Below are 25,859 nucleotides of genomic sequence, written 5' to 3'. Positions count from 1 at the left end.
CGACCCCATTTTTCCTTCATATTCTTCATAGCATATATTCAAAAAAGTACTGGAAAGATTCCTCAGACATTTTGGTCCACGTTGACCTCATATCGTCACACAGTTGCTGTGAATCTGCTGCTTCACTATCCCAAAGCTGCTCTGTTGCATTGAGATCTAGTGACTGTGGGAGCCATTCGGGGACAGTAAACTCATTGTCATGTTCAAGAAGGCAGTTTATGATATGAGCATTGTACATGGTGTGTTATCTTGCTGGAAGCAGACATCAGAAGATGGGTACAGTGTGGTTGTAGAGGGACATGGTCAGCAATCATACTTGGGTAGGATGTAGTGCTTAAACAATGCTCAGAAAATGTACCAAGAAATTATCCCCCACGTCATTACACCACTAGCAGCAGCCTGGACCTCTTATACAAGGCATGGTGGATCCAGGTTTTCATGTTGTTTAAACCCAATTCTGACCCCTGAGTTTGTGTTGAATGCTGCAGCACAAAGACCAGGCAACATTTTCCCAGTCTTCTACTGTCCAATTTTTTTGACACAAACTTTATCTTCAGTTTCCTGTTCTGACAGGAGTGAAACCCGGTGTGGTCTTCTGCCGCTGTAGCCCATCTGCTTCAAGGTTCAACAAGTTGAACATTCAGAGACACTAATCTGCATACCTTGGTTGTGTCGAGTGGCTACTTGAGTTACTGTTGCGTTCGTATCAGCTTGCAGCACTCTGCACTTTCTCCTCTGACAACTGCTGATAGATATTTCCTTATTTTCGAACCATTCTCTCTAAACCCTAGAGATGGCTTTGTGAGAAAATCCCAGTAGATCAGCAGTTTCAACAGTCGTGCCATATTACAAATAATTTATATCACCTTTCTTCCTCATTCTGAACTTCAGCAGGTCATCTCGCCTATCTCTACGAGAGCACTAAATTTCTGTCAGGTGTTTGGCTTTTCTATATATTTGCATTAGCAAGAAGTTGAACAGGTTTTCCTACTGAAGCGCTTAGTGAGTGTGGATTTCAGTTAAATATGTAAAATGCATGTAAAAATTACCTGTAAGGGTTGCATCAAAAACAGCTACTATGTCTCAGTTTGAATGGAAGCTGAAATTTACAGAAGGGCAGACTGTTTAAGGGAACTGTAAGGGTACACTGCATGCAGAGATGCAAGTTTTAGAGGGAGTAAATGGGATTTTGTAGTTTCTTCCATGTGATTGGCTGATTAGATATTTGTGTTAAGCAGCTGAACAATAATAGGTTTATAAAATGTTCAGTCAGTTTTCAGGTTGACTGTTTGTTTTGTTTTTTAAGTCTCTTGTTTAATCTGAAATCACACAATGATGGATTTTCAAAATTACCAAATCATCATCTAATTTCTACAAAAAAATACAACAAAACAGGTCAGGACAGACAAACCTTTATTTATTAGTTTGATAAATTAATTTTTATGTAAGACAGCTTCAACAAAAACAATTACTACTGATGTATCCACTTCACTTTCCCCACATGAAAAATAATCCAGCTGATGTTCAGCAGCAATTACATGGCATACATAATAATCACAAATAGTAACAATGTGCATTCCTTAATTAAACAAAACACTTCCTAAAAACCTCAAATGCCTCTGAATACAATCCAGACTTGGAAATGTGATGAACCTCTACACGAAAGCAGGATTTATGCAATACTAATGACTTTGGGTACGTTTGTTAAAACATGCTGTCAATACAGAGCTTCACAGTATCATGACAGCGTAGTGTTTCTTTAGTGTTGTTGCTGAACTTTGAATCTAGGAGAGTGTTTCTCAGCAGAGGTAGAAACAAAACGCTGCATGTGTCCCAGTACCGTTAAGTATCCTGCAGCAGTTACAGTTTCTCAATATTAGATATTAAATTAATTTCAAAAAGACAAAAAAAAAGGGACATGAAATGCAAAATTTGGTATCGAAAGGTGAAATCCTGAAGGGCTTCAATGAAACAACTTCTTCTTAAAGGCGACTCGGACAGAAAAACATATGCATAACTGTGAACCAGCTTAAGGCAAAACTGGCAACTCAGGAAGAAGATGAAATATTATCCAGCGTCACTGAAACCTGACTGATAACACATTAAATTACAGTGAGACGAATCTAAGCCATAATTAAGTGTTAAAAACTAAATTATTCACTTAAACCAAAACATAAACAGATCCTAATCATAAAGTAGTCTAAACGTCAGACAACAAAGTTCACATTCCAGAAAATCTTCCTTTCCTATGAACTCTTCAACTTTTATGCAGTCTTAAAAAATAGGAAGCTGATCAGCCCTGCTGCACACAGGTTTAACAAAACCCAAAGTTTCAATAATAAAATTAACTTTCACTCGAGACTGAACACAGAAATTAAGACCTTCAGTTCAATGACAACAAAAAAAATTACAATAAAACGTCTTTAAAAGAAAGAGGTTAATATAAGTTAGGAAAGTGCAAAATCAGTCAGGATGACTGGTGAGACTTGGTCTTATTTGGGCAAAAATCCCTTGTCCTTCCAAAGAAACAGATTAGATTAAAAGGAATTTCAATGTATCCACAGAACATCTGGACCTTAAGCTTACATTGTCCGTTCAGACCAACTTTCTTTTTCCAGTTGCTTTCAACATGTGCTGCCCAAACTGTGGAAAAACAGAACACAGCAGAATTAAGTGCATGAGAAATCTGCAAAGCACTTGGATAACTGCACAACTAAAGAATGAATTAAGATCCTGAAATGCTGCTTAAAAATGATATCTGTGCCATCTGAATTAACATCTACAAACACTGAGTTTTAAATATTTTACTCATCTCTTTTGTAAACCGCTAAGAAGATTTTTTTTGCCCTTTTATAAAAATCAGCTTGTGGTTCTGCTTCAAACTGCTCACTTGTAGCTGAACCAATTAGTGTTGACCAATCAGCATCCTTTAGAGAAACTCCAGGTAAGTATGGTTAAAGAGTGTTTGAGGTGTGATGAAACATTTTTTCCATTCATACATTTTACTTATAAAGACAGCAGGAGTAGTTTTCCAACATGCTAACTACACGGGCTGTTTAAGATTATCATAGTTAACTGAAAGTAAACTAAAGACTAAAACTGAATATAAAAAATAAAAACATTGCAATTTACTAAAATAAAAATGAGAAAAATTCTAAACAAATAAAAACATAAAAAATGATGATGTGATTTTGTCAGCTTGGAAAACATATGTGCCAAATACAGTAACATTTCAAAAGACTAACAGTGAAAATAACAAAAACTAAACTGAAACAAGCAAACCCACTGTGGACACAACTGAACTCGTTTAAAAACAAAAAGTTAAAAGCTAATTCCAAAATACAAAACTATGAGAACGCCACAGCGTTCTGAGATTTGTTTTCTCCTCACCACTCTCTGTTTTGTAATTTACGGATTTGATTTACTGACGTCAGCCTGTGATAGATGGTTCATCCAAACACCTGCCAAATATTTTCTGACAAGGCAGGCCTTTTACAAACTGTTCTGAAGAACAACTTCATGCATAGTTCTGAGTAACAGACCATCTGGAGTGTTGAGTTCACTTCTTCTGGATAATAAAAGTTGTTGGTTTTTTTGTTTTTTTTTTTAAATTAATATAAACCTCCTTACAATACAGCAACATTTCTCACCAGAATGGTTTCTTTTTGAGGCTTCGCTTCTATGACAGGAAGTCTGAATTCTTCCATGTCATCTCGTTCACTGTCGTTTCGATGACGATGAGCAAACTTGCGCTTCAAGGCTTCGGCGATGAGAGCTGCAGCATCTGCCGGCTCCTTGGACTTCGTTTTGGCATCATCTTCTACCAGACGACTGTAAACACACACAGGTGATGGGACATTTACCAATGTTACTGTAACACACATCACTGAGTGTTTGATTCCTTCTCTGTGAACTCCTCCAAAATGATCAACAAGCAAACTTGGCACACAGCTACACCATCATACATTTTATTGTGCCATTCTTATCTGACATTCCATTCTGTTCTAAGCTATGACATTCCGTTCGGTGCTCAACTGAACTCTCAAATGCACAAATATGTACGACTGTGGGATTTGTATAAAATATTTCTGTACGTCACACAGGTGCTCTAGGCAATGTTTATGCAAAACCTCATCAAGATAAGTCCACTGATCTAGGATGAGATAGGGAAAATATACATGGGTGCTACTATCACTATCGTACAATGATAACGTCATCACGTTGCCTAGCAACATGCTAAGAGGATCTTAACGTTTACGGCCCTACAACACCTTGCATTATTATCATGACAACATCATCTAATTTGATTGAATTAGTTGAATTATGCGTGCTGTATTATGATGCCTGGAAACCGCCTAGCAACAGTGACGTGTTTTTAGCCTTTATGCACCTAAAAACACCTGAGCTGAGGAAAGCATCCTATTGTTTTAATTTCACTACAATAGCCTCTCACTTTTATCGACGAAAAGTGAATTATACATGCCTAGCAACCACCTAGCAACAGGCAAAAATGACCCATTTTTTGGCAAACAACATCTACCACCCCTATTTTTTTTTTCTTTTTTAACTTTTCTCAATGTGATTACACATATCAGTTTGCCAACAGCCTGACCAAAGCACACAATACTGTAATATGGGCATGTAGTAGCTCTGGCACTACACAGGAATGTAGCGCGATACAAACATCTTGAGTAGCAGCGCCTTAATAAAACAGAAGAAGACACTGTCTTATAATATGAAGTTGAATTCTTTGGAGTAACGCATGAAGTCAATGACTTAATGGAGATTCATCCTGAATTAGCTTATACTTAGCAAGGAGGTGTCAGATTCAGATGAATGCCTTTGTGTCACACTCTAAAGGCCGTTACACACTGAACGCAATGCATAAAAATGACAGGAAATTCCGAATTTTACGGATCCGAGCTTCATATGTAACCTATATATCACGTGTAACCTATATACACACACACACACACACACACACCATTTTTTTAATGTCAAAAAAAAAAAAGTTTTCTAAATGAGAGAAGCTGAGATTCTGGGTTCATCCAATTGTAATGAGAAGGCAGCAGCAGGGAGAATATTATGGTTTGATGCAGGAGTTGAGGCTGTATCACGGCAGCTCTCGTACATATTTTAGGATGTCAGTGGGGCAGTTTGAACTCTTGTTAGCAGAGTTAACCACATATGAGGAGGTAGAGAAATCTTTTCAGAGAGCCAAGTGAGCCGGAGTAGTGTTCAGCTGTGTGTCTGAGGTAAAAATAGTATTATGTTTTATTACTTCCATATCATTGTATATTCAGTACCGGTGCACAATCTGAGCTATGAGTGCACTTGTTGCCAAATGCAGCATTCTGATTGGTCAGATCCAAAACATTGGGAAAAAAAAAAAAATTCAAGCTTAGTTCGAAAAAAAATAAATGCCGCAAATTTGATCAGTGAAATTATGAAGCCGGTGTGAACTGCTGCATTAACAAAAGGTGAATCTGAGCAATATTTATAATGCAGAAAATATACGCCTGGATTTTGTGTGTCCAGTGTGAAAGGCCCTTAACACTTGGATTCACTTATGAGACTTCAAATACCTCAGAAACACTTCACTGGCCACTTTTCATCACTTCCAAATGTATCTCATTCATGTCTTAAGCAGAGGCATACCTTTTCACTGATCGCAGCTTGACTTTGTTCATGTCCTTTAGGACGTCGAGCATGTTGGGGATTTCGGCAGGTCTTGACTCCAAAACTGTCTGGCCGCATGTCTTCTTCCCTCTACGCTCTTTTATTAGTTCAATGGCCGAAAATGTCCGCTGCAGACTTGCGGGTGGGGGTGGAAGAGGGGGAGGTGGTGGAGGTGGTGGGGGAGGTGGCAGGTTGCCACAGGGTAGAGGGGGAGGAGGTGCCCCTGTGGTAGCAGCAAATGTAACACAAAAGAAAGGGGGAAAAAAGAAAGAAAATAGAGTATACGCCATGTGACATTAAACTCTGCTGCCATCTAGAGGGAAAATTCCATTATTACAGTTAAATATGAAGAGAAAAATAAGAGACTATACAGTCATTTAGGATGTTGCAAAAAATAAAAATACAATTTAAACAAAAAATTCTAAGAGAATTGTTAAGCAGTACCTGGCTGTGCACTCTTTTCTTGAGCCAGAACAATTTGTGCAATTTGAGCTCTGAGTTTCGCAAGCTCAGTCTCCAGCGCACTGATCTTCTGAATGGCTTCGTCGTTGGCAGCAGCTGACGCCTGTGAATCCAAAGCTCCATGATGCATACTGGGTAGAGAGTTCTGGCGGTTTAGGAGACTTCTGTGAGGGTGGGGCCGCTGGGCTCGAAACATGAGTCCTGGTGGGATCCCCAACCTGTTTCCATTGCAGATTTTAAATAAAACTGACTTCTTCTACTAACTCTTTACAAGCGCTTCAGTCTTAAGCCTGATTCAGAGATGTCTTTCCACAGACTATAGTCTTACCTCGGCCTGCTAAAGTAGTCGTCTTCATCATCCTCATCTCTGTCAATCCATGCGACATCAGCCAGAGTGGCCACCAGGCAGTTCTGCCTCCTGCTGCCAATCAAGACACCAGCTTCATCATGGTATGGATAAAGCTATCAGAGGAGGAAGATTAAAAAAAAATGCTTAGAGGGGGGAAAAAAAGCTAGATGATAGCACACCAGGCACACACTACAACAACTAATGTTAGAAAATCATTCAGTAAAAATAAGGTTAGTTTAGAGGAAGAGCATCTACACATTGTTGATCAAAGGTTCAGACAGCTCAGTAGGACTTAGTCAGCTCAAGGTTGTTGAAGGTTGCTGAACCAACTGACCTACAGCAGACATACTGCCTTCCTCATAGCTACGGAGGGTAGCTGGAGACAGAAGAAAAGAAGAGAAAAGCACAGAGTTGAAGGAAAGTGAAGAACAGCGAGACAGTTTTTAACATTTTTAAAATGGTAATCAAATTCTTAAAGGTTAACGTCAGTGTTTGGGCGGTAATCAAATATCCCTTCATCCACTCTGTTTATAGTTATAAAATGAAAACAGTCAGACGAGCAGAGGTAAACAAAAGTTGAAGAGGGCATGTGATTTTGTCACATGGCAGTGACTCCAGCAGGTAGGAGAGACGTGCGGGAAAACAGATGAAGAGAAAGGAATGACTCATAAGAGAGACAACATGTCATTGTCTTAAAAGAAAATGAAAAAGAAAAAAAACTTTCTATTCTAATTTGCCTTAAATAATACAAAACTAAAAAAAATCTCTAATGAGAGTAACTTGGCCTCACCTGAAAATGTACCCTGGGACAGGGTTTAATCGGGAGACTTGTACCAATTCTCCTCACAATACTTCTCGAGGACCCATAAGGCTTCACTGATCCAAAAGCCTGAAACAGAAAAAGCAATAATAATTCAATTCAAAGCAATTGAATAATAACTTAACTGGGTACAGCCAAGTTATTATTCAACTAAATACAGCTCAGTCAATGTGGAACCATCACCTGACTAACAACAAATATCTGTGTTTAATCTAATTTATCACTTACCAGGTCCATTTCCATCCTTGCATACTCTTTGCTCATTCTTGTCGGTGCGTTTCAAGGGCACACTGGCACACGTGCCAACATCAACATCATCATCACCAACCAGTCATCTACAAGAAACACAAAACAAGAGTGAGAAAGTCAGTTTCAACCACCATCAAACACAACACTTTAAACCAACAACAGCACTGGAAGAACTTTGTGGAGCTACAGTATAACAGTGTTAAGATGCTCTGGAACAAAAAAAATAAATAAATCTCTGCTATGTCAAAAATTAGAAACGATCATTTTTTTCCTAAAATGCACAATGTGGTTTTTCTTTTTGTAATTTGGCTGCTCTTACATTGTAAATCCCCACTGATATGAATATTTATATGTTTGTCTTTCTACATAACATTAATAAGCCACAAATTTTCCTTCTCTTATTACCGAAACAGGATAAGCGTGGGAACGAGCGCTTTCAGCCTAACACAGACCAATGTATTTATAGAGTGTATGATTAAGCTAAATGAGTGAGTCTCAACTTTAGCGGGCATTTATGCTAACCGGCTAATGATAGCAGCTGGCTAGCTAATACAATCCGATGAATTTTATAAGGATTTGACCTAGAAACACACATTTATAATAATTTATAACGTACCCGAGACAATTATCACCACACGTTTTTATATTGTATTCACATCCAAAGATCAGTATGTGCCTTACTTAAATTTCAACTTACCGGACTTGCGCTTGTAGAATAACTTTCTCAATTTTTCCACCTTGTCAACACGACGGACATGTACAGCGGATAGTGGCTAACATAGTAGGACCTATGGAATGCGTTTTGAGCCAATTGAAAAAAGCGATTACGTAGATTAATCTCACGATTGGTTATTATAATTGATTGGCAAAGAAAGTCACCAATTAGCATTGAACTCTAAAACATATCTGTCTCGTGATTTGCTAACACGACAGTCAATTCTACCAGACCATCCAACCACATGCTAGCAAATATGTGGACGTTCGTTATAGTTCCCTACATTTCCCGGCGGAGCTATGTCACAGTTAAACTGTTGGGATCCTGGTGGAAAAATGGGATGTCCTTTATGAAGAAACAGCTGTACCCCATTGGCTCGCCACAAAACACAAACACAGTGCACAGCTGCTAGCTAAACAGGCAAAGGGGAGATAGAGGCGCAGGCCTGGCGTTGGTGAAATAATTTCGTTTCTCTTGTTTTGGGGTTAGCTGTTTGTAACGTAGGTTTTTTGTTGTTGCGCAGGCTTTGAATCCGTCGTAGCCGAAGTCACGGGGAATTGTCTCTTGGTTTCCACGAAAACTGACAGGAAGGTATGCTCCAATTGTCAAGTAATGCCTGCTAGCCTAGCTAGCATAGCCCGGACCGTCTCACAGGGCGTGATTTGAGGTGAGGTTAGGGGTCGTAGAAAGTGTCTTCACTGAAAGGAGCATCTTTATTTGGGTTAACGCAAATTAAAGTACTGGTTCAAGTGCCTCATACAACGCTAAACTATTCGATCTTCAGATAGTATGACAACTATCATACATGTCTAGCTGTGTAGTTAAAATCCACTTCTCAGTCAGATTGCACTGTACCGTATTACACATGTTATTGCTGATATAGTGTTTAGTAGTTAGAACTTGCCGCCAACGCTTAACATTATTAGAAATTGTACCATTAACATTGGTTTTCAGCAAGTTAGTTTAAGCGTTGTAAGATTTACAATCAACCCGACTTTGTTTTCTAAAGACATCAAGTTATAAATATTTACAAGTGACTTGGATGTTAGAAGATAAAGCTGTATAGACTTTTATACACTTAAAACAAAAAAGTGTACTAAGAGATCAACGAAATATGACTAGCAAAATGAATACATTCAATAAAGCTAATAAAAATTAAAGTGATTACATATACAAAATTATATTATAGGTCCAAATTAATAGATTGTTCGTTTACCTGTGTAATATAGATGTTTTTAGCTGTAAGGCTGGAAAGAGCATCACCAAATGTTTTTTGTTGTTCTTTGTGGAACAACAGAAGAATCACATGATCTAAGGTTCCTCCCTAGTTCATGAGCTAGATCTTATTCAGAGAGTTAGTCTAGTGCAAGGCTACACTGTCAACAACATTCACTGCTTTGAGCTTGGCTTTAAAGGATCCCAAACCGAATATCTTTGAGCTTGTTACCAAATTGTAAAAGATGTGAAAATTAGATTTCATAAAGAAAAGGTCTTTTAAAAACTAAAATGAGCTGCTGCTCTGACTTGTTCAACATAAGCTTGCTAAAATATTCTATCGTTTTATTTTAGGAAGAGACTGTTTTAATGTGTGTGGCATCGAGACAAGAAGCACCATGAGTGCAGAGATGGATGCACTGACTGTGGTGAACCAGCTGCGGGATCTTGCCGCAGACCCCCTGAACCGAAGAGCCATAGTAGAAGACCAAGGCTGTTTGCCAGGTCTTATCCTCTTTTTGGACCATCCAAATCCACAGGTTGTCTACTCTGCACTATTGGTAAGTATGTGGTCACATAAAACACAAAACACTTGGTTTGTAAGGGAAAACCTCCCCTGCTGTCCTGCAGTGTCAGAACAGGTTTCAGTGACAGTTTAAAGGGCATGTTTTCCACCTCTGTGTAACATTCAGTCACAAGCTTGCACATGGCGCAATTTCAAACAAAAAAAGAAAAAAGGTCCATATTTGGAAACACTGCACAATAGGGACATCTGCTGTTTGATGTGGTGTAAACACTATGCTTTACATAGCCATCCTTCCCGACTTCCTCTATAGCCATTCGTTCACATTGTGTGCACACATTTGAAGTGGCTTTATATAACTACTTTGTTCGGTTACCTGGTAAACACAAAGGCAGTACATTTGTATTTATATCAGTTATGTAACATTTAATGTTTGCACATGCATGCCCTTTTTAAAGTTGTGCCTTTTTTTCTTTTTCTTTCTTTTAATATCACAAAGCGTCTTTCAGCTTTTATGGCCAGATAGATAACAGCTGCCCTTGTCCTTGCAGGCCGTGCGCTACCTGGCAGAATGTCGAGCCAACAGAGAGAAGATGAAGGGCGAACTGGGCATGATGCTGAGTTTGCAGAATGTCATGCAGAAGCAAGTCCATGTTCCTATCACACACACAAACACACAGAGCACGGACACACATGCTCACAGTGCATTTTCTTTACATGAAACCTTTAACATGTTTTGTTTTTGTTTTTTTTAAATTGTTTTGCATGGACAGTGTTTGCCACGCTGCAGAATTTTCCAGGCAGGCTGATGTCCTTCTGTTTGCCATGTCAGGATGAATGTGTGGTGAAAGTTGAACTAGAAAAGAGTGACAAAGGCTTAAAAGGCAGTTTTGCACGCCATAGATTTAAATCCATTTTGGCGTCTCTGAAAGTTCTCTTTGTGCATGTGCTAATTGATGTAGGCGTTAGCCCTTGTTTTAGCCCTTGTTTTGTTGTGCAGTAAGTAGAATATCTTGCAGACACGGTAATTTTATATTTTTTGTGTTGACTGTCCTTTAAAAGCTTTAGAAGAACATTGCATATAATGAGATCTGTTTTTAAAAAGATGATCATGCACATGTCATTTTTAAGGGAGACAACTGCTTTTATCTGATTGAGTGTCTAGAAACACCTGTGGCAATAGCTCAAGCTAACCGTAAAGTAAGCCAGTCACTCCAGCTCGTCGGTGTTGGCATGAAAAGTAGCCCTGCAGGAACAGCAGCAAGTTTCTGAGCTTACAGCCCAGTCATGCTGACTTTGAGTGGAGGTCGATCGTAGCTGGACAGAGTGGGAACACATGGCTAAAGGGAAGTGTCTAGCATTGTTGCACAAAATGGGTGTGAATGTGATTTTTAAACCCTTAAGTCATTAAGCTCTCAGGTAGCCTCGTCTTCTTCAGTGATTATTATTAAGTACTAAGTATATTTAATGAATTAACTCATAAGAGTGTTTTGTTTGCTGGAAGGCTTCTGCAGAGCTGCGTTAGGAATGTGTGGCACAGCTCTGTGGACCGTCAGGCTCCCAGAGGGTGGCAGTGCCAGACAGCTAATGTCATATGTGGTTAATATGGAAGGAGTGATGACTTGGTGACACATGAAGCAGTATAGCCTGCAGGAGTAACCCAGGATCCCTCATAAAATATCAATTCTGGCACAACAATGGCTCCTGACCTCACATGAATTTCTCGAGAAAAGCTGCTGCCCTGTGAAATATTGTGCTTTGCTGTGAGATTTTTGCAAAAGGGACAGTAGTAAATCTGACGGCAGTGCAGAATAGGCATAATTAACTTGTGTTTCAGTTGTCGTGTCTTTAATGGCAACATTGTCTTAGTTGCACTAAATAGCTGCACAAACAATTTTGGAATAGAGTGATGTAAAGATGAGTTACCTTTAAAGGCTTCCTGTGAATGTGGGTGCCTGTTACTCTCCAGAATCAGAACAATGGGGAGCTTACAAAGCTTAGAATTAAACCTGCGTAACATAGTTTTGGCATTACCAAAAAAAACCAAACGAACCAAAAAAAACAATAATAACTACTGACTTCAGCATATTTCTATCTGACTGTTATAAGAGGACTTAAGACTATTAAAAACATCAAACATGTAATGAAAGACTTCAGCCACACATAGATCTTGATGTGATGGTTATTAAGCAATGCATGAAACCCACCGTGTATGCTTTGCTTGTTAGAGGTTTCATACCGAATTTGGATACCTGCAAGGGGCTACTTATTTTAAAATGTTTAATTCTCTAGATTTCTGTCTGTTGCAGCTCTAATTAATTTCAGTTTTATGAGTCAGTTCACACTTCCTACAGAGGCATGCAGGTTTTGGCAATACCGTTTCTACTTTCATTTACATTAATTGCCATTTTCACAAGCGTAAATTAGCTGATTTATTCTTTGCATTAGAATTACTTCATCTTTTGCACCTTTATTTTCAGTACAGATGTACTTAAAAAGACATCCAGAGACTTATCAGGTAGTTTCAGCTCTGCTCTGTAGGGTGACGCTGACCACTTGCTTGGACATCAACAGCATTTCACGGTTCTTTGATGGTCTCCTTGCACTGACTTTGGTCTTTAGTTTACTCCACAGATTTTCAGTGGAATTCAAGTCAAAACTGTTTGCAGGCCAGTCAACAACATTCAGTCTTCCGGAGGGGGGTTCTTTACCAGGGGCGACGTATGCTTTGGGTTCTTTTGTGTCGGAAGCGACGGCACTGAGCCAGTTTTGCTGCTGACTGCTTGAGTTTTCTTTTAAAACCTTCACATATCCTTCTTTCCTCATAATTCCTTCCATCTTGATGAGATTCACAGCTCCAGTCACAATGAAGCATCCCCACAGCATACTTCTACCACAGTGTTTCACTGTGGGGATGGTGTTCTTTGGGTTGTATGCTTCTCCCTTCTTCAAACATGAGCAGGATCTCTTTAGCCAAGAGCTTCAATTTCCTCTCTTCTGACTAACGTATGTGCTTCCAACATATATATATAATCTTTCTCCTGGTTATCCTTAGTAAGCCTGGTCTCTATTTTGCAGTATTGACGTTTTTGTTGGTCTACAACCTCGCAGTCCATTGCTGTGCAGGTTTCTAGTGATTGTCTCCTTTCAGACTAAAATTCCTAACTTGGCGAAGTCATTTACTAATGTCTTGACAGTTGTTCTGGGGTTGTTAGACACTTCTCACTCAACGTGTCTATCCCCTGCTTTTTGAGCGTCAACAATTCTTTTCTCAATTCTGAACTGGCTACATTTACCTTGATTTTATAAGCTTTGAGTCTTGAGTGCTATGGCTAAAACAAAGCTCAGCTTTTTAGGTAGGTAATAATGATGACCCTGGTAATTTAAAAAATAGTATTTTTTTTCATTGTGTGCAAATAGAAATAATTTATGCTTTCTAAAATTAATATAGTTCAAAACTGTATGTTGGAAATCCCTTTGCACTATTAAAAATGCACTTGGGAATTTTTTGACAAAAACTTCACAGGCGGGCTAGTAACTCATCTGTACATGTACCTTTTGTCACCGAAGGAGCACCTCACCTGGGGAGACCAAACTGCTGGCCTCAGAGATCTATGAGATTTTGCAGTCAGCTGGTAAAGAAGAGGCTGAGAAGGCCGAGGCAGCTGCTGCCTCCTGCCGGCGCAAAGCCCATTTCTTCCTGGGCTCCAACAACAAGAGGGCCAAAACTGTCGTGCTGCACATCGATGGACTGGACGATTCTGTAAGTCCATTGAAGTCTTAACACAGCGTATCGTCAGGCTTCTGTCAGGTCCAGACACATACCAAATGTCCACAGTGCACAAGAGTCTCGTGTTTGCTGCTGTCATAATCACAGTGTTTGCCAAACATCATAAGGGTGTCTATCTGGCACATGATAAGAGGGCAGAGGGGTCAGGTTGTAAATGTCAGCCTCTGAACAGCAGGACATTGAGGCTGAACCCGAATGCTGCTCCCCAGGAAGCTTACACCTAGCCAGATTACATTACAGCAGACAGACGGCCTCTGATGGGCTGCTTCTCTATCCCCTTAGCAGAAACACACAACGCTGTTGAAGCTAGAAACTAAAAATCTATAATTTGTTTCCCAAAAGTGAGTTTTAAATAGCAGTTTATTGCTTTATAATTAAAATTTTTAGTTAAAATTGAACAAAATCACATTTCCAAGCTTATAAATGTATATCTAAGACAGAATTTCTTCTGTTCCTAATGGTCACTGCGTCACTTCCTGCTTTCAGACTCGAAGGAGCCTGTGTGAGGAGGCCTTGCTGAAGATTCGAGGAGTCATTAGTTTTACCTTCCAGATGGCTGTTAAGAGATGCGTTGTCAGGATCCGCTCTGACCTTAAAGCTGAGGTAAAATGTCTGTCTGGACACAGAAAATCTCTTTTAAGTTCAGGGACACATATTTGGACTTTAAGGCTAATACCAGTTTCGTTTGGAAAGCGTGTATTAATTTATGGAATGATTCGTGCTTTATTATTAACAGTCTGGGAAGTGGTTTTTAAAATTGGTATTTTAAATATAAAATAGCAGTCATTCCTTCAAATCAGAACGTATCTTAACAAGTCAAATATAAGTAATCACATTTGTTGGATGGCAAATATTTCATGTTGATACTGGTACCAGATGCACTAGTGCACAGGATAGCTGACCCAGTAGTATCATAACGTTGTATACCGTTTTTGAAATGAAATGCATTTTCTTCTCCTAGGCGTTGGGAACGGCCATTAACTCCACCAAAGTACTGATGGCTCAGCAGGTGGTGAAGACAGAGGATGGAGGAGAGGTAATTAAACTCCTTTATATAAAACTGATAAAACTGATTTCCCCCTTGAAGCCCCCAGCTGATAGGTCAGTGTGCTGGCTGTATGTTGTGTGTATCTGTGTACAGGGAGTCTATCCCCCTGCCTGTGGCTGAGACTTATTCACACTGACATGATTAGCTAGTCACATCTCTGCCTCAGCCTGTAGGCTAGTTTGCTTTTTGCCAAAGACATGACTAGTCCTTGTTGCACCTTTTACAGCAAATAGTCCCCATTCTGCAGTGGCCCGCATTCAAAGAGCATAATTTTACCAACTCTATAAAAAATAAGCTATTACCCTATAAGTATTTTGAGTGATTATTGCTTTAGTAATTACAAGAAAGTAGCAGTTTATCGTGCAGCCAGCAGGGGTCAGACCTGTCTCAGTGATGTATTTTAACCTAAACTGTGGTTTTAGACTCTGTTGCCAAACACTTGAGCTTTATGCTAACCCACCTAATCTTATTTATTTGCTTAAAAAAGCACTTTATTCACCTTTTGATTCCCACCTCTGACTGTGTGCAGCTGATGGTGCCATTCCAGGAGGATTCAGCGGTGGTGGTCGAGGAAAACACAGACATCCCAGACTACCTGCCTGAGGACGAGAGTCCCTCCCAGGAGCAGGACAAAGCTGTCACACGTGTAGGATCTATCACTGACGGCATGGGCTGGCTCAGTACGGCTGCCAACTTCCTGTCACGCTCTTTCTACTGGTGACAGCTTCGCGTGATCTGCTCTTTGTTCCCTATTTTGTCAAAGGTACCATCCAGCTGCAGACTTAGCATCTCTCAGCCTCCTCCCAGGCTCCAGCCTGCCTCACAGCCCTACACTAGTCTAGACTCCCAGCTCCAAAGCACATAGAGTCCAGCCACATGTGTGCAGCAAGAGCTGGACTGTCAGGTGAAGCCTGCAATAATTTGCGTACATCTATTACGAGCTACACATCCCACTACTGGCTGTATGTGCACAACTATATACTAGCTGCATATGTAACTAAAAGACATAGCCAGAGGACTCAATGAAACCAAATAGCTTTCTGGGAATGTGTCTCGCGGCGTCGACTGGGTTGCGGCAGGTTTATTTAACTTTTTTGAGGCGATTTTGTGTATCTTGAAAATAGTGATCTCTTTTTTTTTATGCATGATTTTTTTCCCCTGATGTCTAATTCCAATCATAGTCCCATTAACACATATTTTTCTTATTTTTATCCTTTAATTTCCTAATAATGTAATTTCTGCCTCTTCCTCCATTTTTCTTTTGTTTTTAAAGCATGTTGTTACACTTTTGTGCCAATTTTCCTGATGCTGACCTCCTTGATTATTGTGTGTGCCTTTTTGGACATTTCACTGTAATTATTATTTATTCATCACTCATTCAAACTATTTGAGAGCTCCGAGCATGTTTAATGTTTGTTGTTTGCTGGCAGCAGCTGCCCCCTCCCCCGGCTTTCTGCCCACTGAGGGACGTCACTTCAGTAGAAATAGTAAATAGACACCAGCAAGAGGACACATTGACTCAGATGTATTAGACTGCATTGCCTGTTGGCTGATTAACAAACAAGCCCTCAATGTCTTTGTTTGTGTCTGAAACCAGGACTTTTCTGGTCTTCTAATAAGAAGGAGTGTTCAACCGCGGGCCCTGCAGTGTCTGTCAACTTTAGGCTGCCTTTGCTTTCAGCTTCCTGTCCTCACATCAACATTATGGTCTTCTGTAGTTTTAGTAGAACCGTGTATCAGCATGGTGAAGACAAACCCATTAGCTGTGTGTTTGTCAAATGCTTCCAGTGTTACCTGTACTTCCACTGACATTTTTTACAGTATTGTAGCGGCTCCTGATGATAAGGTTAATTTTCAGTTTAGCCAGCAGTGTCCTTAAAGCAAAGATCATGCTGGTGCATGCTCAACAAAACGCGCACACACACACACATCCATATAGAGGATTTAGTAACGCTGGCATAGGAGCAGTAGTGTAAGAAAGGTATGGTTATGTATGTGTCGTAAATGGCGACTGATTCCCTAAAATCCGATACATGTGAAGGATTTTTTTGAGTTTTAGTAATAATGGTTTTAATTTTAAGTTGGATTATGAGGTTCATACGGTTAACACTAATCCTCTTAGTGAGTTTTAAAAGAAAAATTAACCCTTACAACTAAATCACTCTATGTTTTGATATTTTGATGTATTCGAGCGTCGTGTCTTTTATTCTTTTGATGGGGCGTAGGTGGCAAACAGATGAACGGCAAGGATTCGAACTGAATAACCTCAACTGATGAACCATAAACCCTCTGGAAAAGCAATAATCACTTATGTATTTAATATAGTTCAACAACAGCCTAAAAATCAACATTTTTGAACAAGAAGGTGTGAGCTAAAAAACAAGACTTGTGAGCAGTATTAAAGTCGCATCATTAACGTGTCCATTTTCACAAACCTCCATGTGCAGTTTCGTTGTAATGTTTTCAGTCTGGGCTCATACTGCAAAGAAATACTTGAACAGTGTTCAGAATTGTCCGTATGTGTTGATCAAAGTGTAAATTCTTTTTAATTTTAGAGTTGCCACAGCTGTACGGTTGACAGAGAACCACTGACAAAGTCCTCAAACATGTAACTTCATGTGTACAGACATCCACTGTCAGCAGATGTAATATAATGTATGCAGATCTTAAAATTGTAGAATTCCACACACTGTTAATGCAAATAATGATAAAGGTACAAATCAAATTTTGTCTGCTGCGTTTTCATTTATTTATTTATTTATTTATTTTTTAACAGATTTCGTTGACCTATCATTTGCACTCCTCTTCTTGCCATGTGCAGTGCTCACACCAGCGCTCCAGACCTCACTTTGTCAAATGAAATCGCTGAGGGCAGTAAGCATTCCTAGCACAGAGAGAATTTCAGTTTTCTTTACTGGTGCATGAGCGACGTGCCCCAGGGCAATCCTGTGGCCTGCCCACCACTCTACCCCCCCCAAAGCCTCAGTGCTGGTAGGCAGGCAGAGGCAGCAGCCAACCCCAGCTGGAGGCCCTGAAGCCACTGCTGCTGCTGCTGCTACTGCTGATGTGGCTACTGCTGAGCCTCCAATGAAATGCTGTGCCAAGCTGTAGAGAAGGCCTTCACTTATCTGCTGTATCATCTGGATGGACAGTGACCTAAAATAACATTTTTATGTTAATGTTGACAGAAAACTTTAGAATCTCCTGAGGCTATATTTATACCAATGCTTTGTTTTTTACTGGAATATATCCTGAAAATGAAAGAAATGATAAAAACCAGCATTAACACTGCTTGTAAATTCAGTATTATTTGACTTTGTTACTCAGGTATGATCTTTGACAGGCAAACAAACAGTATGGTAGTGAAGGATAGAAAGCAAAACAATATATTTAAAACACATCGATAAAAATTAGCCAAAAAAAAGAGAAACAAATACTTAAGGTGGCTGATTTTGAAGGTGTTTATGAACAAACAACCTTCCTGTCTTCGCTGCCTACTTAACTAGCTGTTGTTTCTTCCCCATTATGAGGATATTAAAACTGACGTTTGTACAAATGTGAGTTGGGGCTTTTTTCTGAGCACATTAAAAGCTCACACATTCTCACTATTATAATAGAGGTAACAGTTTGGCACACGTTACCCAGACTATTTCAAAACCGAATCTCTTGTATTTTATGCAGACAGCAGTTCACAGGATGGTGTGTGCAGACTTTTGTTATGAAAGGCCTGCAAGTCCCTGTTTCTCACACATCACCACTAGAGAGAGACAGCAGCCTGGGGACGACGACAAATAAGAAAGTGAGTGGTCCCGAGTATAAATCTCATCGCCTGATGAAAACGTTGTTTGTAATTAGATGACCTAAGATGATTATTGAAAGCCCATGCTGAAACTCCCTTTCCATCTGGTAGGTTTGAACTTAAACAAAAATCACCATGACCATTAAGAGACCATAGCCATTAATGCGCTTTATTCACCTCGGTCTAATATCTGCGAGGCTAACGTAACTAATGCAGCCATAAGGTTGTTTTTCGTAGTTAAGTGCACACCTTTCTCTTCAGTGCCCTTAGAGCTAATGATAAGCCATTTTCAGCTTTACTTTTTTTTTCAAAGAGCTGATATGCTTGTCTAACAATGACCTTACCACTCTTAGTTTTTTTCTCTTTAATATAAGGAGATATGCTTTGATATCCTCCAGAGAACATGGGCGGCACTCACCTCTCATTTTCCAATTAAAGCTTTAGATAATTCACTCTCCTTTAGGTTTTTTTCTCTTCTTCTTCCAATTCCATCCTTTCTAATCTCCCCCATCAGATAAAACCCAATCAGCCTGTCTTGTGTGCACTCCTTCCCTCATATCAGCCCAGTTGCATAAATGTGCATAAATGTTTTGTCGGTATCACCCTCCCACCTGTGTGTATTTGCATGGTTAATCTGCAAGCAGGCAAGAGGGGTCTGATGGAGGGTAGATAGGTGCATCTCATGGCCCCATGGGCTCTTGAGGAATTTTATTGGAGGTTCAGCTCCCAGTCAATGGGATCAGCTGTAAATCCCGCTCAGAGTGTGGCAGGAAATGATGTGACTCCGGCAATTTATGTCAAATAACTTTTGAGGATGTGTGAGTGTAGCGATCAGCGCTACCGGGGCAGCGATAACTCTTCGCCAGGGGGCCCCGGTGAAGATTTAATTGAGACATTTTTCTTTATCTGGAGCGAAGCGCCTGAGCCGTGTTGTTGTGTAACGAGATGTAATGTCTCTCTTTATACGGGGGTCAACATCCAGGATGAGGGAAGGTCACGGACTGACTGTTTGAGCATCCAATTTGCTCACATAATACCCGCTCTTCAGGGAGCTGGGTAAAGACACAGAGTATTAAGTTACACAGTCCACATATCACACTAAGACCTGAGGCCCTGTGCGCTGCAGGAATGTAATGCTGTGTGAGTTTAAACTGGATGTAGTTTTGTTAGAGTGTGAGGACAACACATATATAAAAAATATGCTTGATGGGGGTGTTTTTACTTGTTTTAGAGTATTGATGCATCTTTTAAATAAAGTATCTTTACATGTATTAATGTGGAATACATCATCTATTACTTTAAATGTTGTTTATAAACCTTAATTGAGGACTGCAATACAACACATTGGTTTCTCACTTTACAACTAAGCCATTATAGTTACATAATACAACCTGGCAACCCTTGGCAAAAGCTGTGTTAACAATTAATAGACTCTTATAGCTCACACTGGCGTTGTGGAGCAGCTTTATCAGAAAATTTTACTAATAATTATTTCCTGCAGTTAAAGAGTTTGTGTTACAAGCACATTTTCTGCATTTCCTAGGTTACATATTAAAAATAAGAGCTGCCCAAATGGGGTACAGTCTTGAAAGTGGAATAGCTCCTGTCAGTGTTATATAATACTGGATAACTATTATGTAAGAACCATATGATGTTAGTGGTGGGATTGCAATGTGCAGGCACATTTTGCAAAATGCATCATAAGCTGCTTTTATGTTTTGTGTGTATCCATATGCAGAATGGAAGACTGCAATGGAAATATAAAACTGAAGTGCATTGCAATGTTTCAACCTTTACTACAGAAATATTAGCATATATATATAGCTTATATCTATATAAAGCAGAATGGCTGCTAGAACGTTTTGTAGTATTATACTGTAAAAGTTACTTTTTAAGCTGGGATAGACTGTAAATAGGTTTGTGCGTTGCAATAGACGCAAAAACCTATTTACAGCTGTTATAGTCAAAAACTAACATTAAAAAGTTGTGATTACAAACACAGTTACTAGTTTAGCAACATAATTTTGACATTTTTAAATGGGTGGTATATCATGTGATTACATTAATCATCCAGCAAAAGTACAAATTCTTTGCACAAAATCAAATAATAAAACCGAACTAATAACAGCACTTTTCTTTTAAGCCTGGTTAATTGCATTAGAACAGTGTTTGACCTTATTGTTAGGTTATTTCATTGCTTTTACACGTGTAAATTTCTTTTATTTAATATAGAAAATCAGTAAAAAATACAAAAGTATGTCTGTCAATTTAATGTTAAAATAACTTTATTTTTAATTTAATGTCTTGTAAAAAGACAGGAAATTTCTGTATTTTTACATGATGAGAAAATATCCGTTATTTATTGAAATATTACCTTTTTTAAACATTTTTTTGCGCATTTTCTTTTTCTCTCTGTTCACTCGCTCAAATGCAGTGTTGCGGAAGTTTAAACCTGCATTTGAACCCTTTCTCTTTCACTTTAAGTATCTAATGAAAACAATCACAAAGCAGCGATCAAGTTCTTTCCATTACTGACTGAACAACTAGTTGAGTATAAGCCCATCCTATAGTGCGTTTTAAAAATGTGCTATATATTTTTTTGCATTGTGCACCTCTCTGCGTGCTTCCCTTCCTGCAGCAGCTTGCATGGGGGCCTTGATGAGATGCATGCACACACAGGCAACTCGTAATTGTGGCCATAGCTCATTATTGTTCCCCGGATGATTTGGATCCGCCGGGGGGAGTCTCGTCCTCTGACACCGCCGCGTCCGCCCGGCGACAACCACTCCAGGCGCTGATTGGTGGGATGAAATATTGCCGGCGAAAATTAAAAGGTCCCAGTGTCAAAATAATTCATGACATGCATATCTTCCCGGCTTGATGAAATCGCTGATATCTGGATTAGTCGGATAATAAAAGCGATCAGGCTACAGTGAAACTCTTTCAGCACTAGCTCTGTGGAGGAGGGAGAGCAGCTTCCTCGTGGTTTTGCTGGGTCGAGAAAGCCCACAACAAGTGTGTGCGTGCGTGAGCAGGTGCACGTGCACGCACAACGTTGGTCAAACCCCTGTCAGGTCGTGCGTACTGCAGTTCACCACACAGCCAGACCAGTGATTTGAATATCCGCTGTAATTGTCCCAAAACGGCTCATCAGTGGATCTGCCTGCTGCCATTAGGGCCCAACAAAATGGTGTGACATTCAAATTCCCCTCAATGACAGGTTATTAGAAGCCCCAAGCAGCCGGCACATAATTAAGCGCTGTAACGTTGACCTGTAATATGAAGTGATGGCACACTCGTATAGTGGGCAAGAATGAAATAGGTGCTTTGTTAAAATACAAGGAGAATTGTATGATTTTTCACACTGGAGCAAAGTAATCATAAAAAAGAAGGCAGCTGTCAATGCATTAAAAAAGCCCACTCAAAATTATAGAGGCAAATAACACAGAGAAGGATTTTACAATGGGGGGAAACTGCATGCCAAATGCCATGGCAACTGCTGTCACACAGCAGAGATTGACGCATTTGTCATGAACACCGTTCAAGAAAAAGTGATGAATTCTGATATTATTATTCCTAAATTTGTGCTCCTTTCTCAGGCCGTGCTGGTTTATGTTATACAGTTTGCTTATAAGTCCATATTTATCCCTGGGATAAATCTCTCAGTCCAAAAAGAAAGAAAAGAAAAAAAATCAACCTGAGAAAAAAGCAAACGTGTGACTTTCATTTGTGACACTAAAAGCCTATTACACAACTTAAGACATGCTGTCTTAGGCCCCCGCTTTCCCCTTTAGAACAAGTGGACGTTGTGATGAGCAATGGACCCATCTGCTGTGCCCTCTCCTCCAACTGGTGTGTGAATATGATCTAGTCTGTAGGTCCCATTTCCAAGACGGAATATAATACCACTGGTACCTGGGAAGCATTACAAAGATAATAAAGTTTGATTTTATGCATACCTGACTGTGCCCCTGGGGTTGAGCAGTTATCACCTCTCTGCATTTAACATCATGTATTCTTTCAGTGTGCTGTTCATGTAAAAGAAATACAAGTGCACAAGTTTTATGACCCACTTCTGCTTCTTTTATTGGACCAAAAAAACTCACCTTCACGTTACTGGGAGGAACCAAGCTTTCATGTTAAACTGTAGGCCAGAGGCCTGTGTAATGGTGGGTCTGTGGCAGGGTTGCCGAACAGAAGGTCTGCACTTCCCTCCCTCCTCCCTCCCTCCATGTCTCTCTCTCTCTATCTCTCTGCTAGCCCCCCCCCCCCTCCTTCATAACGATGGCAGATGGCTGCAGATGAATCCCTCATAATCATGTCAGGACGGCTCCTCCGATCCCAATTCATCTCTTTAAACACATTTCATCAGACGGAGAATTACACAAAGATAAAGGCGGCCGGCAGACAACAAAAGCACACAAAGATTGTCCTTGCAAACAAGTGTTCCTAGTCCCTAACACCACTTAATCATTCGTGCTCCTGTTATTGCTCCTCACCCTGTGTGCAATCAACTCTGCCCCATTTACCTCCACTGTTTCTCACTCTTTCACTCTTTATTCATGTTTTTTCTATACTGTTAATTGTCTCCATCCCCAGCTACTGTCTGTCCTTACTAACCACAAATCTTTCCTCTCATTCCTGCTTCTGTCTGTCTTTCTTTCTTTCTTTTTCTTTAAAAAAAGGACAGGTGTGTAAAATCCTTTCCTCTCCTCACTAAGCCCCCCCTCTCCCAGTTTCTTCTGGGTGCCCCTTTTGGAGGGGTGATAATTTGCCACAAAAGTGAATTGTGCTTTCCCACCCCACCTCCTCCCATCCATCCCTCCCCTGCTGTGACTCCGTGCCACCCATCCGCATGATGCCGTTAATTGTGGATCAGGTGAAGTTTGTCTCACCTCATTTCAGGGCCATGCTCTGCTAGGGCCATTCTCCCCACTCAAAGGCCACATAATTTCACAGCCTCCTACTTCTCATTAATCCCTCCTGAGTGGCTGCTCTCCGAGTTCCAGTTCACAGATTTGTTTTGCTCTTGTTTTCTGACTCGCTGCCCTTCCTGCCCCACCCACTCCTCTCCTCCGCCTTTATATTAACCCGTTTAGGGAGACCTCCCCCCCATCCGTCCAGCCTGCCTGGATCTTCATTCTTCACACTATATTTCATCCATAAAAAGCTTTGTAAAAAAATGTGACAGCTGACAGTACAGTACTCACCAGTTTACCCACATTTCCTCCATTGTACCACTCTCCTCTTCTCTACCTTTGGAATAGAGGCTACAGTATTATAAAGTGGGCATGAACAGGCGTTTGCTCGTGATGCCAGTATCACCTCTTCTTCCAAAACAACTCCACACCCGGCCGCATTGTACATTCAACTTGCGCAACCTGCCATCTCCATCCTAATAAATACCCAGAGACAAACTGAACACAACAATGGGAACTGAAGGGAAAGCTGTGTGTTTGCTCGTCTCTGTGTCTGATCAACACGGCAGTCAGACTTCCTCATTCCTTTCCTGCTAAACTTTTTTTTTGTTGATTCATAAATTATTCATAAGGCAAAAAGCTGAAGATCTCTCATTAACATAAAATAACAATTTGCTAATTTATGGAAACTCCTAATTACTTGCCTTATTTGCCATGACCATATTAAATATTCATAAATATGTGATTATTTCTCTGATTTGACTGTCGTTCAGTTTAATCTACTATTTTTCCTCAACAATAGCGGTGTGCCGGCTTGTACCGTGTCTACCAAGCAAAGCAAAAACCCAGGAGAGAGCAAAGAACAATACTGCACATTCATAGTAGAGGTCTCTTTTATTTCAATACACCTGGTTTTTTTTTACATTATCCATTATGCAAATTTCACATCTTCATAGTTGCTGATTTGAAACCCATTTTATATGTGGAAAGGTTTTCTGGCTGCAGAGATCTCAGGTCATTTTGTGAATTGATCTTTAGGGCACTGAATTTGCAAAATAAAAGGCTTTCACCATCAATTCTAGTGTGAAATACCATTAAAACTAAAACTAAAATCTTGGCTGACATATTTTTAAAAAAACAAAACAAACCTGTATCTACCAAGCTATCTGTGCAACAGGGTGCACGAACTGAAAAGCTCAGTAACGCATGACACATAAAGTAAAATCACACAGAAATGCACTCAGACTGCAGGAGCTTGCAAAATGTCTCGTGGATGCAGCTTCATTTCTGTGCAAGTCAAAAATCAAAAATGCATTCATTCATTTGGCTTCCATCCAAAACTAATCACATCATTTTCCATTCTGTAGCCTGCAAGACAACTTTTGCTTCACTCCATTTATCCAAAGCTGAAAAAGACCGAAAGGGAATGCAAGAAAACTGAATATCTCCTCTTTGATGCAGCAAGCAGTTGTCAGAGGAGTTCTCGGCCAAATTCTCGGGAGAAAGCAGAGTCTTGGATCCCATCTGGGACGACTAGATGAGGTCTCTTGCTGTCATCGCGTCTGTTGTCAAGGCTGCATTTAACCTCAAATTTATGGCTTTGTTATATCAGAATTAATTACAGATATTTCCCCCCAAAGTGAGTGACGTTGACGAAAACGCTAAGCGCAGGCAATTTAGCTCTATTTGCAGATTAATTTGGGCCCACCTGTGATGCTTGGTGTGCTAAGTAGGTACATCAGTTTTAATTACAGACCTCACAGAGTGGGTTTAGTTAAATTACAGTATTAATTATCACATTTACCAGATATCAGAGTGACAAACGGTTGTGGAGAAGCACTTCCCTCAAACCTCCTGTTTCTCCAGACAGTGGCTTCGCTTGTGTCCTTCAAGCAACCTTCAGGAGAGCAGATATGATGGAGGGCTTTGTTTCTGAAAGACAAGTGTTTACCTTGATTTACCGCATAGGAGTAGCTGTCAAAGCAGGAAGTCACACCTGAAACGCACTTCTAAATGTGAAGTTTTATGGCCATATGGTGAAATTGGTTGATTATGTGGAAAATGGGGTTTGGGGGGTAGCTGATAGAAAACAGTAGAAAAAAAGTAGTTAATCCCAGTGTAAAAAGAAAATATGTGGCCTTTATCTACATCATTACCCCCTTCATTCACTCAGCTACATTAATCTCCTCAAGGATAATATGATTCATGCTTGACTGCCACTTCACGCCTCACGCCACGTCTCCATCAGAAAGAGAAAATAGTGATCTTTGACCTATAGGATCATTACAAAC

The 25,859-nt window shown here is 40.0% G+C and overlaps 2 protein-coding genes across 2 annotated transcripts; one reads left to right on the top strand and one right to left on the bottom strand.

The window, feature by feature from the left end:
• Positions 1–1,396: 1,396 nt before the first annotated feature.
• Positions 1,397–8,370, bottom strand: mtfr1 (mitochondrial fission regulator 1). The gene is made up of 8 exons (XM_005471844.4): positions 8,257–8,370; positions 7,539–7,645; positions 7,281–7,379; positions 6,470–6,603; positions 6,124–6,359; positions 5,659–5,902; positions 3,651–3,831; positions 1,397–2,643 (listed from the first exon to the last, which is right to left on the bottom strand). Exons 2-8 carry the CDS (start codon positions 7,572–7,574, stop codon positions 2,596–2,598), a joined length of 978 nt encoding a protein of 325 aa, XP_005471901.1. The 5' UTR covers positions 7,575–7,645; positions 8,257–8,370; the 3' UTR covers positions 1,397–2,595.
• A 235-nt stretch (positions 8,371–8,605) lies between these two features.
• Positions 8,606–17,575, top strand: armc1 (armadillo repeat containing 1). The gene is made up of 7 exons (XM_003443612.5): positions 8,606–8,865; positions 9,844–10,049; positions 10,564–10,655; positions 13,583–13,775; positions 14,289–14,405; positions 14,764–14,838; positions 15,380–17,575. Exons 2-7 carry the CDS (start codon positions 9,888–9,890, stop codon positions 15,569–15,571), a joined length of 831 nt encoding a protein of 276 aa, XP_003443660.1. The 5' UTR covers positions 8,606–8,865; positions 9,844–9,887; the 3' UTR covers positions 15,572–17,575.
• Positions 17,576–25,859: the final 8,284 nt, after the last annotated feature.

This window comes from Oreochromis niloticus, linkage group LG9 (genome assembly GCF_001858045.2).
Source record: "Oreochromis niloticus isolate F11D_XX linkage group LG9, O_niloticus_UMD_NMBU, whole genome shotgun sequence".
In the NCBI taxonomy this organism is placed as follows: domain Eukaryota; kingdom Metazoa; phylum Chordata; class Actinopteri; order Cichliformes; family Cichlidae; genus Oreochromis; species Oreochromis niloticus.
The sequence above is the reverse complement of the archived record's forward strand: the minus strand, read 5'-3'. Positions and strand labels throughout refer to the sequence as shown.